The 14,384-nt window shown below is 38.3% G+C and overlaps 1 protein-coding gene across 1 annotated transcript; it reads left to right on the top strand.

Annotated features, from left to right (window-relative positions):
• The first annotated feature begins 391 nt into the window (after positions 1 to 391).
• On the top strand, positions 392 to 13,996 carry LOC105919287 (coronin-2B-like). Its single transcript, XM_036146778.1, has 14 exons — positions 392 to 951; positions 3,694 to 3,894; positions 4,084 to 4,200; positions 4,360 to 4,509; positions 7,126 to 7,326; positions 7,409 to 7,525; positions 7,781 to 7,885; positions 8,192 to 8,288; positions 10,632 to 10,747; positions 10,817 to 10,907; positions 11,009 to 11,169; positions 11,918 to 12,085; positions 12,169 to 12,237; positions 13,739 to 13,996. Exons 1-14 carry the CDS (start codon positions 682 to 684, stop codon positions 13,799 to 13,801), a joined length of 1,926 nt encoding a protein of 641 aa, XP_036002671.1. The 5' UTR covers positions 392 to 681; the 3' UTR covers positions 13,802 to 13,996.
• The last annotated feature ends 388 nt before the right edge of the window (positions 13,997 to 14,384 follow it).

Below are 14,384 nucleotides of genomic sequence, written 5' to 3' on the forward strand. Positions count from 1 at the left end.
TACATTTGAAATTAAAATGAACCCATCACTAAATTACAACCTTGTATTTTCGGTTACGTGCAGCGGCTGCAACTCCCAACAAATTAAAATGGGTGCCGCTTTAAATGACATTTATAAGTGGTACTACGAACAAAACATAACGGGATCCTAACCTTTTTTTTTTGCTTATTTTTATTCTGGAATCCAAACGTCTCTGATTCTGTTAACTGGAACACTTTTTACTCGGGTTTACGCCATTCCCGGCTCCTCTGACTGTTCTAGTTAAACTGTTTCACTGAAACATCATCAGTTCAAGTCTGCAGTCGAGCTGTTTTAAATATGTGCTTTTGTTTCCATTTTCCCATGTTTTATTTTGCTTCATTTTTTTCTAAATTTTATTCCGACTTGCTTTTATTCTGTTCTGATGTTCCTTTATTTTAATGATGTAAAGCACTTTGCGTTGTCTTTGTGCTGAATGAAATAAATCTGCCTTGCCTGTTTTCCATTTCCAAGGGGAATGGAAAGCAACATATAAGAAACTTATTTATCTCCAATGAAGTGATGCACCAATGTGAAAAAAAGGCAGAAAAATGTCCATATTGCAGTGAAAGACAGCGTACATCCGCCTTTTAACGTAAAATGTCTCCACAGAGACATTGGTCTTGGGGTTGACAGGCATTATTAGGCCCGTCTTTGTGTTTAATGCATGTGTGTGCGGCTGCAGCAGTATCAGATTGTAGCCGGGTGTTTGTGGCGGAGCAGCCGTGCATAAACGGCTCAGCTAATGAGGAACCAGAGGCCAGACGTCGTGGATCAGGAGAAGAAGAAGAAGAAGAAGAGGGGAGCCTTCAGGTGACCAATGAGAGGTCAGGTCGTTTTAAATATAGCTACAGCAAAAAAAGGTGTTTCCCCGACATAGATTCAAGTTTGTTTGGAGGAAGAGGAGCTGCAGGAACCCACGACCAACTCAAGGTGAGACTACTTCCTTCTTTTACATTCACAGAAATGAGACGTTTGTAGTTTGGGGAAACCCATGAGGAAGAGAGTGCACTGCAAAAAGAGAACTAAATGTAAGTAAAATATTCTTGAAATGGGTGTATTTTTCTTTGATTTGAGCAGGTAAATAATATTATCTGCCAATGGAATGAGTATTTTTACCCCTAAAATAAGATAATTAGACATCCTGCACTTGAAATAAGACGATGGAGATGAATTGTTCTTATTTTAAGTGCAAATATCTCATTCCATTGGCAAATAGTCTTATTTACCTGCTCAAATCAAGGACAAATATACACATTTCAGGAAGATTTTACTTACTTTAAGGTCCCTTTTTGCAGTGTGAAACTCTGTCGAGACACTTTTACATACGTTTCCAGATTTACTGGTCTTTGTTTTACCCTGAAGAGAACGTAATAATAAATACAGCAGTAGATGTCCAAATTTGATCATTTTGTCTTTTTTTCCCCCCTATTTAACACATTTGACAAACAATTTCCATCTTTCTTTAAAGGTTTATATTAAACAATTCCAAGTTATGCACAGAACAAACGTTACTAATTACTAATCTTTCCCCCCAACGGTCTATGCCGGGTCAGGCAGGGCAAAGTCAAAGGTCAGGAGGCAGTTGTTGCTGCAAGAAGACAGGATGTAACATCAATATTTAAAATGCACACAGAAAGCGTTTTGTTTGAGGTGTTTTCAATTTGCAAGCGCCCGCGGACGGCATGATTAAAAAGGTAAAGTATGAAAGAGCCTGATGTATTATTGATATGATTATGAAAGAAAATGGCTACATTATTGATTGGGCCAGACAACGGAGCTGCTGAATTTGTCCAGCGCTGTTATGGGATTGTTCAGAGGATGGAAATGTAAGTCGTCAAAGGGGAGAAATTATATTTAAAACAATAACCTTTTGTTTTCATAACAAACTGAAACCAACTTTCATCAAGGAATCATTAAAATGGTGCAATCGTGAGTCGACACAGGATGGGTGCAGCAATTGAATTTAGCAAAGCAAATCCTGCTGGGAGAAACGGGGCATCCGACCCAGGAAAAAAAAAGATTTAAAAAAAGCAGCATATAAATAAATAAACCGAATCCAAATGGACTAAAATGTACACAATTTTTAAAAACAGACCGGCACACAAATCCATAACAAGACCGAAACCTATGAATTATAAAACAGAAATCCACAAACAAGCTCTTAATTTTATGAATATGTGCCCTAAACCTGATTCTCAAGGTTTTTTTATAACAAGTATTTTTTATTTATTTATTTATTTGAATTAGGACAATGCTCATTCATCAAAATGTCAGCACAGAGCATCAATGTAAATATGCCAGAATTAGCACAACAGCTAATTTGCATCTGCTGTCCTAAGTATGACAGAGAACACAAGGTAGCTTCATACAGGGAAACATTTTAAAAGAGCATTACAATAAGGACTTGAACTTTATATGATTGCTGTTTCATAAATTGGAAAAGATGTTCTTATCCGTACACACTACACGACTGGTTGAAGGATACATGATTATGCATTAAATGTTTAATCTAAATTAAAATTTCTAAAATATCAAACAGAAAGAAAATTACAGAAATCTTTTCCTTAGTCAGAAATCCATTTAAACTACCTTAACCCTGACCTCAAAATCCAACATGGCAGCTTAAAATAAAAAAAAGTTTGTTTCTTTTCATTAAAATTGTCACACATTGAACAGTTATTACTTCATTTAGTGAACCTGCTACAGTGAGAAAAAGTACAAAATGCAGAGAAATAAATTCTCCTTTGCTGCTATTGCTAACAGTAGCTAACATTGTGAGATGTATCTGAGGAAGCAAAGATTAATGTGCCTTTTGTCCAAAATATTAATTTGTTAATAAGTGTTCCTGTTCTGATCCTCCCTACTTAAAAGTAAAACTCCCCTGAACTGTCATCTTTCACATGTAAACCTCAGAGGATGTTAAGCCACTTTTTATCTGGCAGCCAATGAAGTCACTCTTTTTTTTCCTTACTTTTAGTTCCCTTTTTGCAGTGTGACCAAGTTTCCTCAAAACATTCTGTGTTTCGGTTTTGCATCTCACTGCTTTACAACCACTGCAATACGGCAGAAGAATGCCCTGCAGAAGACAGTGAGGGGAACCAATAATGTTAGTGGAGTATGGTAATCTGTTTCTGAGGCACTACAGGAGTATGGCTCTGAACCTGTAATTTAATTCAAATTAAAATATCCTTTACTGATCCCGAACATAAATGTAATATTGCTGTAACTAAGGGTTGTCGTAGATGCTAATGGCTGCCGGCAGGAAGGATCTGCTGTAGTGGTCTGACTTAAAGCGCATATGAAGAAACCTCTGGCTGAAGACTCGTTGTGAATGTAGGGCTGTCTGTAATTGTCAGAGAAAAACACTCCACGACTTTTTGACTTTCAGCCACCAGGTAAATAAAATAAAAAATAAAAAAAACAGCTTGTTTCACAGCGTTACGCCTCATGCTGGTGAAATGCTGAACTGCTGCCAAAGTTATGAACTCCATAATATTGATGTTTTTATCTATTTGCCTTTTATATGTTTTAATAATTTTTCACACTAAATTGTCTCCAATCCCACAGATAAGTTGTCTCGTTTTGTTCTATGCCATTAGCTCCACAATGAATCGACAGTAAACCTCCGTAAACCCCCCCCCCCCCCCCCCCCCTCCACTTCCTGTCCTCCAGATGTCCTGGCGGTCTCCTTTCCGATGCTCAAAGTTTCGCCATGTCTTCGGCAAGCCGGCCACGAAGGAGCACAGCTATGATGGCGTGCCGATCACAAGAAGCGTCCATGACAACCACTACTGCTCGGCCAATCCCTGCTTCGTCGCCGTGGTGACGGAGTGCGCTGGGGGCGGGGCGTTTCTAGTCCTGCCCATTCATTGTGTATGTAGGTCCAAGTTGTTTCGCTTTATCGGGACATTTATGACCAATAGAACAACTGTTTGATGATTACAGAGTAAAATACACATGACTAGTCCTTTAATGTTGAGTTTTTTTTTACTATCACAATGATCCAGACATTCCAGATGTCTGATGTCACAGGACAACTTTAAATTGATAATTTAATTTCAGATGGGCAGAATAGACCCTCAGTATCCGAGGGTTTGTGGTCACAGAGGGAGAGTCCTGGACGTCAAGTGGAACCCATTCGATGATTACTGCATTGCCTCTTGTTCCGAAGACTGCACTGTGAGCCCATCGTGTTTTAATTTTGTTGTTTGTACTAAAGAAAATACTTCTAAAGGTTGCATTCAGACGACGTAGGTTATGATTAGACCTACAATCTGGATCAAGTTATGTGAACTGACAATGTAGGGCAAAACAAACCAAAAGGTTGTTTGTTTGCAGGTGAAGATTTGGGATATTCCAGTTTGCGGGGTCCAGCAGAACATCACCAGGGCCAAGAAGACTCTGATGGGTCACTCCAGGAGGGTGGCAATCATTGAGTGGCATCCGACTGCTGAGAATCTGCTGCTTAGCTCGGGCTACGACTACAAGGTCGGGCGCCTCAGAGACGCAGTTTAATAATTTAACACGCTCAAATATACTGTAACCATTTCTTTCTGCATATGGTAACAAATCACTCGCTTGGTCAAACTGACCTTTCCAAAAAAAGTAGACAGATGGTTTGAAAGAGGTGTGAAGGAAGCCATCTGCGTTAAAAGAGAAAGACCAACCTTAAACAGAGGAGGAGGCCTTAGGTTCCAACTCTCAAAAACTTACAATACAGCTATAGGATTAATTCCAGCCAATCGTCAACTTAACTCTCACCCTCATTCAGGTGATCAAAACATTGTTCCTTTAAGCCAGTGCTTCTCAATTATTTTCTGTTACGCCCCCCCCTAGCAAGAAGAAAACTGTTCACGCCCCCCACTCCCCACCGTGACTATCCATCCCTGCATAACATTTTATCCTTATTAACATTAAAGAAAAAAAGAAAGACATATGGTCAAACTTACAAAGAATAACTTTATTAAATCGTGTTTTAAGAAATTAAAAATAAATAAATCCTTGTTTAAACTGTAAACATGTTTGACCAACTAATTGCACCATTGCAAAATTAAATCAGATCAATAAATATTTAATAATTATAATAACTAATAAACTACAAAAACTAAAAAAAATTTAACTAATATATATTCAGTTCAGCAACATTAACTCAGGAGCACAATATATAAAACACTTGAACCTACAAAACCAAAATGAATTAAACAATTTGTGCTCATTTTTTCTTTCTTTTTTTGATCAAAATGAGGAGGCAGTATCAGCTCCTCTGCTGTGGTGTGGGGCTTTTTGCACTGCGCAATTTGGTACGCCACCTTATATGATGCTAACAGCGCTCGGTGGTTTACTGAAGTAGCCTTCACAAAGCGGGATGACTGTTGGCAATATTCAGCACGTTTTCGCCGAGAAAACTCTAGCGGCTTATTGGCGTGATTGGGGTGTAACGTATTTAGGTGACGCGCTAATTTATTTGGCTTCATGCTGTCCGCTGCGAGTTTTTTTAGACACCAAACACAGCGGTCTTTCCTCTTCTCCAACTGTAGTGACCGTGAAGCCAAGCGCTAAATACGCTTCGTCGTATTTCCTTGTCTTAGCTTTCGGGTGACTTTCTTTTGTCTCATTATCTTTGTCTCTCTCCGCTTTCCTTTTCATCCCTGTTAAAAACTTTTTCATGTTGGGGGTTGTTATGTTGAATAACGGAGGAGGCTATAGACAGAACGCAGACGGAGCTTTCTGTTGATTTAACACTGGTAACCATAGATATCCATAAAATCCATAATTATTATGGATATCTATGCTGGTAACCAAGGCAAACCTGTAAGTCGTAAAATGTTGTACTGTCGCAAACGTGACAAAAGTAACAATGAGAGTGCCACTGCCCCTACTGTAGTGGATGCGCAATTACACTTTATACTAGTACGGCCAAAAAAAAAAAAAAAAAAAAAAAAAAAGCCTGTTCCCCAGGGTCACATGTGCCCCCCCAGGTATTGCACCGCGCCCCCCCTAGGGGGCGCGCCCCACCATTTGAGAAGCACTGCTTTAAGCCAAGCCAATAACGACCCTAACGACTCCTCGTTACAGAGTAGTGGACCAGTTTCGGTCCAATCTGCTGGCTTAATGCCTTTAACAACCGCCCATTACTAAGGGGTGGACCTGTTTCTGTTGAATTTGCATGTTATCTAAGCCATTACAAGGCCTTTGTTAGGTAAAGGTATAAAGCTTGTTACTCCACATTACTCCAGCTTCCTGGTGAGGAAGCGAAACGTCTTCAACTACGGAAAACAAGTCCAGTTGCTTTGTTTTTTACTTTTTTTGGAATGACCATGACCTGGATGACTGAGAATCTTCACCAGCATAGGTCAAACTGAACCAAATTAAAAGCAGTTAAACTAGGATCTTTTCCACACTATCAAACAACTTGAAAACCCAAATTTTCCCACATTAACCTGCTAATCTGGAATAATCAGGGATGTCCACAGCAGCGCTTAATACCTAGATCCAGTTATGTCCGCACTTCTTCATGGAATCTGAGCTAGCGTAAATTCGGGCTAACAAAATTAGCTTCAGCTAGCGGCTAATACCATCTACCAATAGCAGCTAGTTTCAATTAAAAATAGTCCTACGGGGAATTTTTTTAATTCCTGAGAAATTGAGCTCTAAGTAGTGACTAGTTTATGATGAATATTACGGTTGTGCAACTAGTTCCTGTTATTTGATTAGCCGCTAACGATACAAATTTCACTCTATAGTTAGCGGTTAATTTTATTTATTTTTGGATTAACACATTATCTTCACTTAGCGATAAATCCCAACTACACGGTGATACGGACTGAAAACAGCTTCGTTATTGTAGTACTGGACTAAGCTATTTAGACCAGTTCAGTCAACAGGGTACAATAGTTGTGTACTTTTGATGAGACAAGTAATTGAAACAAAGTTATCAGCAAGTGAAACTGTTACAGAATAGACACAATGAATAAGAGAGCCTATAGTTACATTTCAAACCTGCTTCACACCAGCAAACTGCTTACATGAATTAATGCCAGTGGAATCAGGGTTTCAGGTAAATTCATGAGGCATCTTGTTACTTTTTCTTGATTCCTTCTCCAGGTTCTCCTCTGGGATGTGTCCCAGGTCGGTGCAGTTATCAGACGTCCGGTCCGGGTGGTCCTGATGCCCGTCCACCATCGCTACCCATCTGAGGCGCTGCTGCTGTCCGTCAGCTTCAACAACGATGGCAGCAGGCTGGCCGTAACGTCCAAAGACAGGCGGATTCGGGTCCTGGAGCCACGGACCGGAAAGATTCTGCAGGTTTTCTTTTAAGGACCTTAACGTGTCTGACGGTACACCGTCCGGAGGGAGTTGTAGTCTGCTTACTGTTGGGTTTTTACAGGTGTCCAGCAACAAGACGCACAGAGCTAACAAGGTTTTATACATCAGAGGGTTGAAGATGCTGCTGTCCACCGGCAGCTCACCCTGGAACCACAGACAGATCGTCCTCTGGGACCCAGTAAGATGTTCTTTTAGAAGCAGCTTTTCATTGCTTAATTCATTCAGCAGTTGAAAAGTCAACCTTTTTGGAAGTCTAATGCCGCGACACATTCAACACAAACCAGTAAATAAAATGATCCCTTACTGCCAGGAAGCTGTCAAAACAACAATTAGGTCATTTGGAATTCTGTATCATGATAAAATAAATGACTTGTAGTTGTGTTTTCAATCATTTAAACTCAAACGGATCTGACATGAACTTTTCTATGAGCAGGATGACTTATCAGAGCCTCTGTATGAAGAAGATTTGGATGGATCGGCAGGAGTTCTCTTCCCGTTCTATGACGCCGACACACAGATGCTCTACTTGGCTGGAAAGGTTATTAGAAATGATAAATGTATCTAGAACCACTGCTGTTGCCACTTTAAAGTGGCTAAAATGTTTTCCAAGAAGCCTTAGTTCAACAAAGAATGCTTTATATTCCTACAAATCTTCCATTTAATGTAATTTCTATGTAGCAGACTTTTGCACATCTATACTGGCAGTTTGAACAGTTTGTCTTGTAAATTTGGAAGTAGTTATGCTTGGTTGCAGATAGTTGCCTACTAATACCTAAAGTTAAACACAACATCAATGCAGTTTTTGGGATAAATATTATTGTTGTTGTGGCACTGTGCTTTGCAGGGGGACGGGAACATCAGATACTACGAGCTGAGCTCTGAGAAACCCTACATCAGCTTCCTGATGGAGTACAGATCACTGCTGCCACAGAAAGGACTGGGTCAGATAGAAACAACGTAACACAAAAACTGTTAAAGGGGAAAAAACTGTGTTGACTTCTTTGCTGCTTCTTCGCCTTTTTAATTCATACTTAAACTGAAGAAAATAAACCCACCAATAATACATAAATACCACTACAGACAGGAATTAAATGTACTGAAACAGATTTTGGGTTTAAGGTATATGAGCTTTCCATATTCTTTGGAAGTCAAATCTGAGAATTACATCACCAAATGTGTGTCCCCTTTCAAGGAATCTTGAGCTCTTTAGCAACAATGACGTGCTTTTAGCTGAATTACTGACACAGACACTCACTTATCATATCTACAGATCTTCATCTGAGAATCTTCTACAAAAGTATCCACCAAATATATAATAGCATCCCACATTTTCAATTTCAAGAATAAATTCCAGATTTCCAAAACTCTGCCAAAACAGCACAAAAATAGGAAGAGTTGCGCTTTTTTTCTTCAATCTAAACATGTATAACTTCTCAATTGCTTGTTGTGTGGACACCAAACTGGCTACAGATGCAACCAAGATGTTTTCGTAACAATTTATTGTGTTTATATCCTTCTTTACAGCAAAACTAAGAAGTTTTGTATGTAAACATCTGAGTTTTTTTTAAGCAAAATTTCTTTTTTGGGCATTAAAATGGCATTTACTCAGGTTCAGAATAATTTGCTCTTTAATTTTCACATCCATCATTTTCATCATCCTCGAAGACCTTTATGTTAGTTGATAACAAGATTAACAGTTTAGGCATTGTACAAGTTTAGAAATGCCTCAAAAAGTATGAGTATGCATTTTTTGTGAAAATAGACCCTCGGGCTTAAAAGATGTTCTGGGTTGCAAACCCTACAGTAGGTAGGGTCTGCTAAAAGTAATTGGTGTTAGCAATACAGGCCAATAACAATGTATTGATTTTTTGGCATTTTAGGTACCCAGACACTAAACAATGAACAGTGATTTCAGGATTATCTCTTCTCTGATCACTAACTTTTCAAGTCGGATATTTGATTTGAGAGAGCACCCGTTTTTCCTAATCGTTGCTCAGAAAGTCCAACTTCTAAGTGTAAAAAAGGAAATTAACCATATTTTTCCATATTAAAAGGACTTTAGTCCAGGTCAAATGCTGATGCTGCTTTCCATTTGCCTCAGAAGTCACAACTAGGTGCTGGGAATGGCGTAACGCCCAAGTTAACACCGTCGGAGAAGTCGGGATTCCAAAATAAAAACAAAACAACTAAAAGTCAGGATTCCAATATGTCAACAGCCAGGAAAGCTGCTGATTGTCTGTAGTACCTCTTACCGACTGTGTTTAAAGCTGTACTTTCCAAATGCAAACATACCATCTAATTTGTTCCGCTAAAAGTTACAGCCACTAAATCTAACATTGATTTTAGTCGTCCTCTTTCCACAGTGTCTTGTAAAATAAACACGTTTTTATCACAGCTTCCTGTTGTTGATGGGTGGAGCCATAATGGATCTGCCAATTCACCTAAAACTAACTCTCTGACTTTGTGAGGGCAAAGACCGACTTTAGTGGCCATTCCAGTTGATTCTTCTGATCAGAAGCCAGATTTTACAAGTTTTGACTGCAACTTGAACATAGCATAAGTCAGTATGAACAAAAGTAAAATTTACATTTACTGATACCAAATGAGTCTTCAAACTAGTCTAAAGCTTTTTTGATATTGTAAGATATACTAACTAGTAGGCTAAAGTTGACTAAAGGTATAATGTTAACATTATGGTGACATTAGAAAGGGATGTGTCAGTAAATCTGTATGTTTTCCAATAACACAACTGCTAAAAGCTCCAGCTAGTCAGCAAGCTCCCTTTAACTTCATATGAAGTAAAAATGGGGGAATCTAAAACTAAAACAACTAAATCCAAACCTTAAATTACGTGTGCCCAAGTGCTTAAAGAATAGTTTTTTTTCAAATGGTTACTTTAAGTTAAAAAAAAAAAAAAAATCTTATAGGCAGCTGTTTGGCTTAACCAGTTTTTTCAGCTAAACATACATTACAGTGACGACTTTAAAAAGTTAAAGATTTACCGATTTGTTTTTAAAGAAGAATTATAAAGTATTTGTTCCAAAGAAGTTAGCATGCTGAGCTAACATTTTCACATAGCTGGTCTAATGCTTTTGTTTTAAATTAATTATTAGTTATCAGGGTTACAGAGAAACTTGAAGATTTTACCCAGAGTAACATTTTTGAAAGCTACTACAGACCCAACAGAAATTTTAGAGAGAAGATAGCTAATCAAAAGGAAGAATTAAATATTAAATTCGCTGGGAAATTGGTGGTCTAATCTTCTATTTTTATTATAAATTCAGGGGTGATGCCAAAACGTGGCCTGGACGTGAACGTGTGTGAGATTTTCCGGTTTTATCGTCTGATTGCCATCAAAGATCTGGTAGAACCTCTGTCAATGATCGTTCCACGGAAACAGGTACTAATGATCCCACACTGTCTGATTACTGGTGATACCAGCGCTCAGGTACCCTGTTCTCCTCTACAGTCAGGTATTTTCCAGGAGGATCTGTACCCGATGACAGCGGGAAACCAGGCAGCCTTAACGGCTCAGGAGTGGCTGATGGGGATCAACAGGGGTACGTGATCTGCAAAGACACCACTGTTGGTTAAAGATGCAACACTGGTTCATGCATTTAGTTTGGATCAGCCACCAGCAGAGCTTTCATCTCTTCATCAGGACCTTTGCTGATGTCTTTGAGGCCCGAGGCTCATGTAGAAAACCCGTACGCTGATATTACTGCTGACAAACGTCCGCTAAGGCAGCTGAGCTCCCTCAGGTTCCAGATGGGCCCAGCTGACGGCGCCGCGACAAACACTAACCTTCACTTTGTGGAAAAGGTAGTCTGGTACATTTATCATCACACACTAGGGCATAAATCTAGAGCTAATCAACAGAAATGGCCAAGTATGCGTCTTGAATATGCAACTTAAACTTGCCAACTTAAAGCCAAACATTAGTAAGATATGTTTTTGAGCTTTAATGTTCTGTAAACGTTATCAAAGGAGGTTTTTCAATGATCTTTTTCACAATTCATTATTGATTTGCAAAAAACAATAATACTTCTCTAATTTTCCTCTCGTCTTGTCGCATTCCAGCCACAGATTTCAAGGACAATGGTTGCATTGGATCATATTTCAGAGTATCTGAGTAAACGGGGCTGAATTCAAATGCAAGCCACACTTTTCAGTCATTTTATTTATGAAAGAGAATTTTAAACCACGTGTGATTTTACTTAACTTCATCATTATGCACTATTTTGTGTTGGTCTATCACAGTACTAATATTGGGAATTTGTGGTTGTAAAGGGACAAAGTACGAAAAAGTTGACTACTTTTAAAGTTTCAAGAATTGCAGCAGTTTTTCAAGTCAGCTATGATAAACTGAACTTGTTTACTTTTTCTTTAACGTCCGTTGGGATAATTCTTGTTGTGAATTGGGCGCAGATGAATAAACTGAAGTCATGAATTGAAATGTAAATTCTGACGCTACGGGCTGCTGTTTACACTGAAACGGAAAGAGGGTTTTTCAGAACAGTCACATAAATTTTTACATTTAGGTTTTGTTTCATCCTTTGGTTGTTTTTAGGCTTTCCAGGAAGAGCAGCTGGCCTACCAGGATGCCAAATACCCCAGAGACCTGGATGATCTGTCCGCCTGGCAGCCTGATGAGACAGAGTGTCCTCTGTGGTCGTACTGCTGCACCCCGCACTGCTGCGAACCCGCTGAGAAACCACCACCCATGACCGAGAGAGAGGTCTGGCAGAACCGATGTCGGATAATGAACGAGAATGTGCTAATACTTATAAACCAATAAACTTATAAGCTTCTCTCCTTCAGCTCCTGCAGGTATTTTACAAACAGCAAGATGAGATCAGAGGCCTCAGGGAGGAGCTGCATCAGAAAGACGTTAGTAGACTAACAGATAATTTCCTTTTGATTTTTAAGGATGCAAAACTGCCTCCTTACAGCAAAACCAGTGTTTTAATTGACATTAAAATCTAATGGACAGTTGTTGGAGTAAACAATAATAATAAGTAATAATAATAATAAACTTCTGAATGTGCTTTCCAAAATACCTGCCTGGATGAGGGCGAGGTTAATTTCTGTGGGGGGCTCTTTATTTGTACATCTGCTTAAAATCAATACTTTATCCCAGGAATGCAGAATCTGATGCAAGGTTCTTTAAAATTAAAGAAAATTAAAGAAATCTCCAAAACACAGGCATTGTATAATTTCTGCTCCAGATTAATTGGTGATTTATTTCCTGATTCACTAACCAGGTGATGCTTCGGTAGAAAATTAACACTTATTCTCCCCTGATTCTGATATGTAACCATTGTTACAAATCTTAGGGTTGGAGCCTGACGATGGGTAGCAAAAACTAAGTTAGAGGACATGAGATGGTCTCTGGAAATAAAAAGAAAAAAAGAAAAATGTACCTAAACGGCAGACTTTTCTTCATTACTGTTACAAAACAAATCACTAGGTTTAACACATTAAGATCCATATTGGATTTTAAAAACCTTTTGATTCTTCAAGTTATAAATTTGACTTTAAAAAGTTTGGATATTTCGTACATAGAACTTACATTTCTGAGTATGAATTGAACACAACTTGATTTTTATATATTCAAAAAGGCATTAGTTCAACTGTAATATTGTTTTAGCACCAACAAAAATCCCTTCTTATCAAAAATGGGCTAATGCTAACAACCTAGCTAAAAGTAGCTAGCGTTATGGTAGAAACAAAGCAGGAAAATTGGTTGTTCTTTATTTGTGGGGCAAATTACTTGCATACCATAACTAAGGCAAAGTGATTTGTTACCCTTACAATGACATGAGTCCAAAAAAAAGAATAGTCCTCTACCTTTACCCCACCCTAGTTTAAGCTAGTTTACTAGCTAGCTTAAACCATTAGCTCGATTAGCTTAATTTAACATGCCAAAACTTTGATCCTTATATGGTCTGCATTAAAAAAAAAAAAAAAAAAATACCACGCATTTTTGTAAAATCATTTAGTTAGAAAGTCCATCTTTGTCCAAATCAAGTGTGGAATCTGTTGGACTTTAGCCAGATTGAACAAAGCACATTGAAAATGGTGAGGAATGTAATTATTAACCACCATACTAATACAATAGTAAATATTTGTACTAAATGTCATATAGAAACTCACTGAGGTGTGCCGTTTTCACTTAAGTTTAGATTTTTCAATTGGTAAAAAGACATCTTTACTGTGATAAAAGTAAAATATTTTAACAGGCATGGCTGTTAGTCATTTTAGAAGACTAGATTAGCAACCTGAGCATTATAAACTATGAACTTGGCCTAAATAAAAGCTTTGTAAGCTTTGTTTGTTTTTTAAAGCTTTGTATGCAATTGTTTTGACCCTGGTTGTTTCTATCCTGTAGGCGAGGATTGCTCAGTTGGAGCTGGAGATAAAGAACAGGAGCACCACGAGGGCGACCTTCTGACCCCAACACATTTATTCATGCTGACTAAAAACATTGGAGCAGTTTCACTTTCTGTTTCTCTGTGACTCAGAGGTGGGACTGTAAAATGACTGCAGTCATGAAATCCTGGTAAACTACCCGGCGTTTCCAAACTAGCAATCGGGTTGGTGTGATCTCCAAGCACGTTTGTTTCAGCTAAACATTCGAAAGATTCTTGATTAAGTACGTTCAAGAACAAGCTGAAACTCAAAAGATCCAAATTACAAGGTTAAGTGCAGCTACTCAGTTTGTATCAACTTGTTTCTATACTACTGAAGCTGAATGTAAAAGTTTATGAAGTGTAAAGAAATTATTAAACATCAAACCTTAGGTATTTTTCTTTTGTTATCAGAGGTCATGATCAAAATTTTTGTTTTTTTTACCTTTTAAATACTCAGTCATTGCTCTTTTTATGCACCACTCACTGGGATTAAGCTAAAACAAGGATGGAAACTGAAGACAATCATAATGCATCTGTATATAACTCTGAACTTTCCAGTCTTTTTGCAAAAATCTTTATAAGACTAAGTTTCACAGAAAGCAATCTACAAAAGCATTTCCAATA

This window comes from Fundulus heteroclitus, chromosome 14 (assembly GCF_011125445.2).
Source record: "Fundulus heteroclitus isolate FHET01 chromosome 14, MU-UCD_Fhet_4.1, whole genome shotgun sequence".
Taxonomy (NCBI): Eukaryota; Metazoa; Chordata; class Actinopteri; order Cyprinodontiformes; family Fundulidae; genus Fundulus; species Fundulus heteroclitus.

Coding starts and splice junctions, on each gene's coding strand:
- LOC105919287 (XM_036146778.1), top strand. CDS start 682: ATGCATGTGTGTGCGGCTGCAGCAGTATCAGATTGTAGCCGGGTGTTT. Junction 7,526..7,780: donor AGATCGTCCTCTGGGACCCA/GTAAGATGTTCT, acceptor TTCTATGAGCAG/GATGACTTATCAGAGCCTCT. Junction 8,289..10,631: donor GCTGCCACAGAAAGGACTGG/GTCAGATAGAAA, acceptor TTATAAATTCAG/GGGTGATGCCAAAACGTGGC.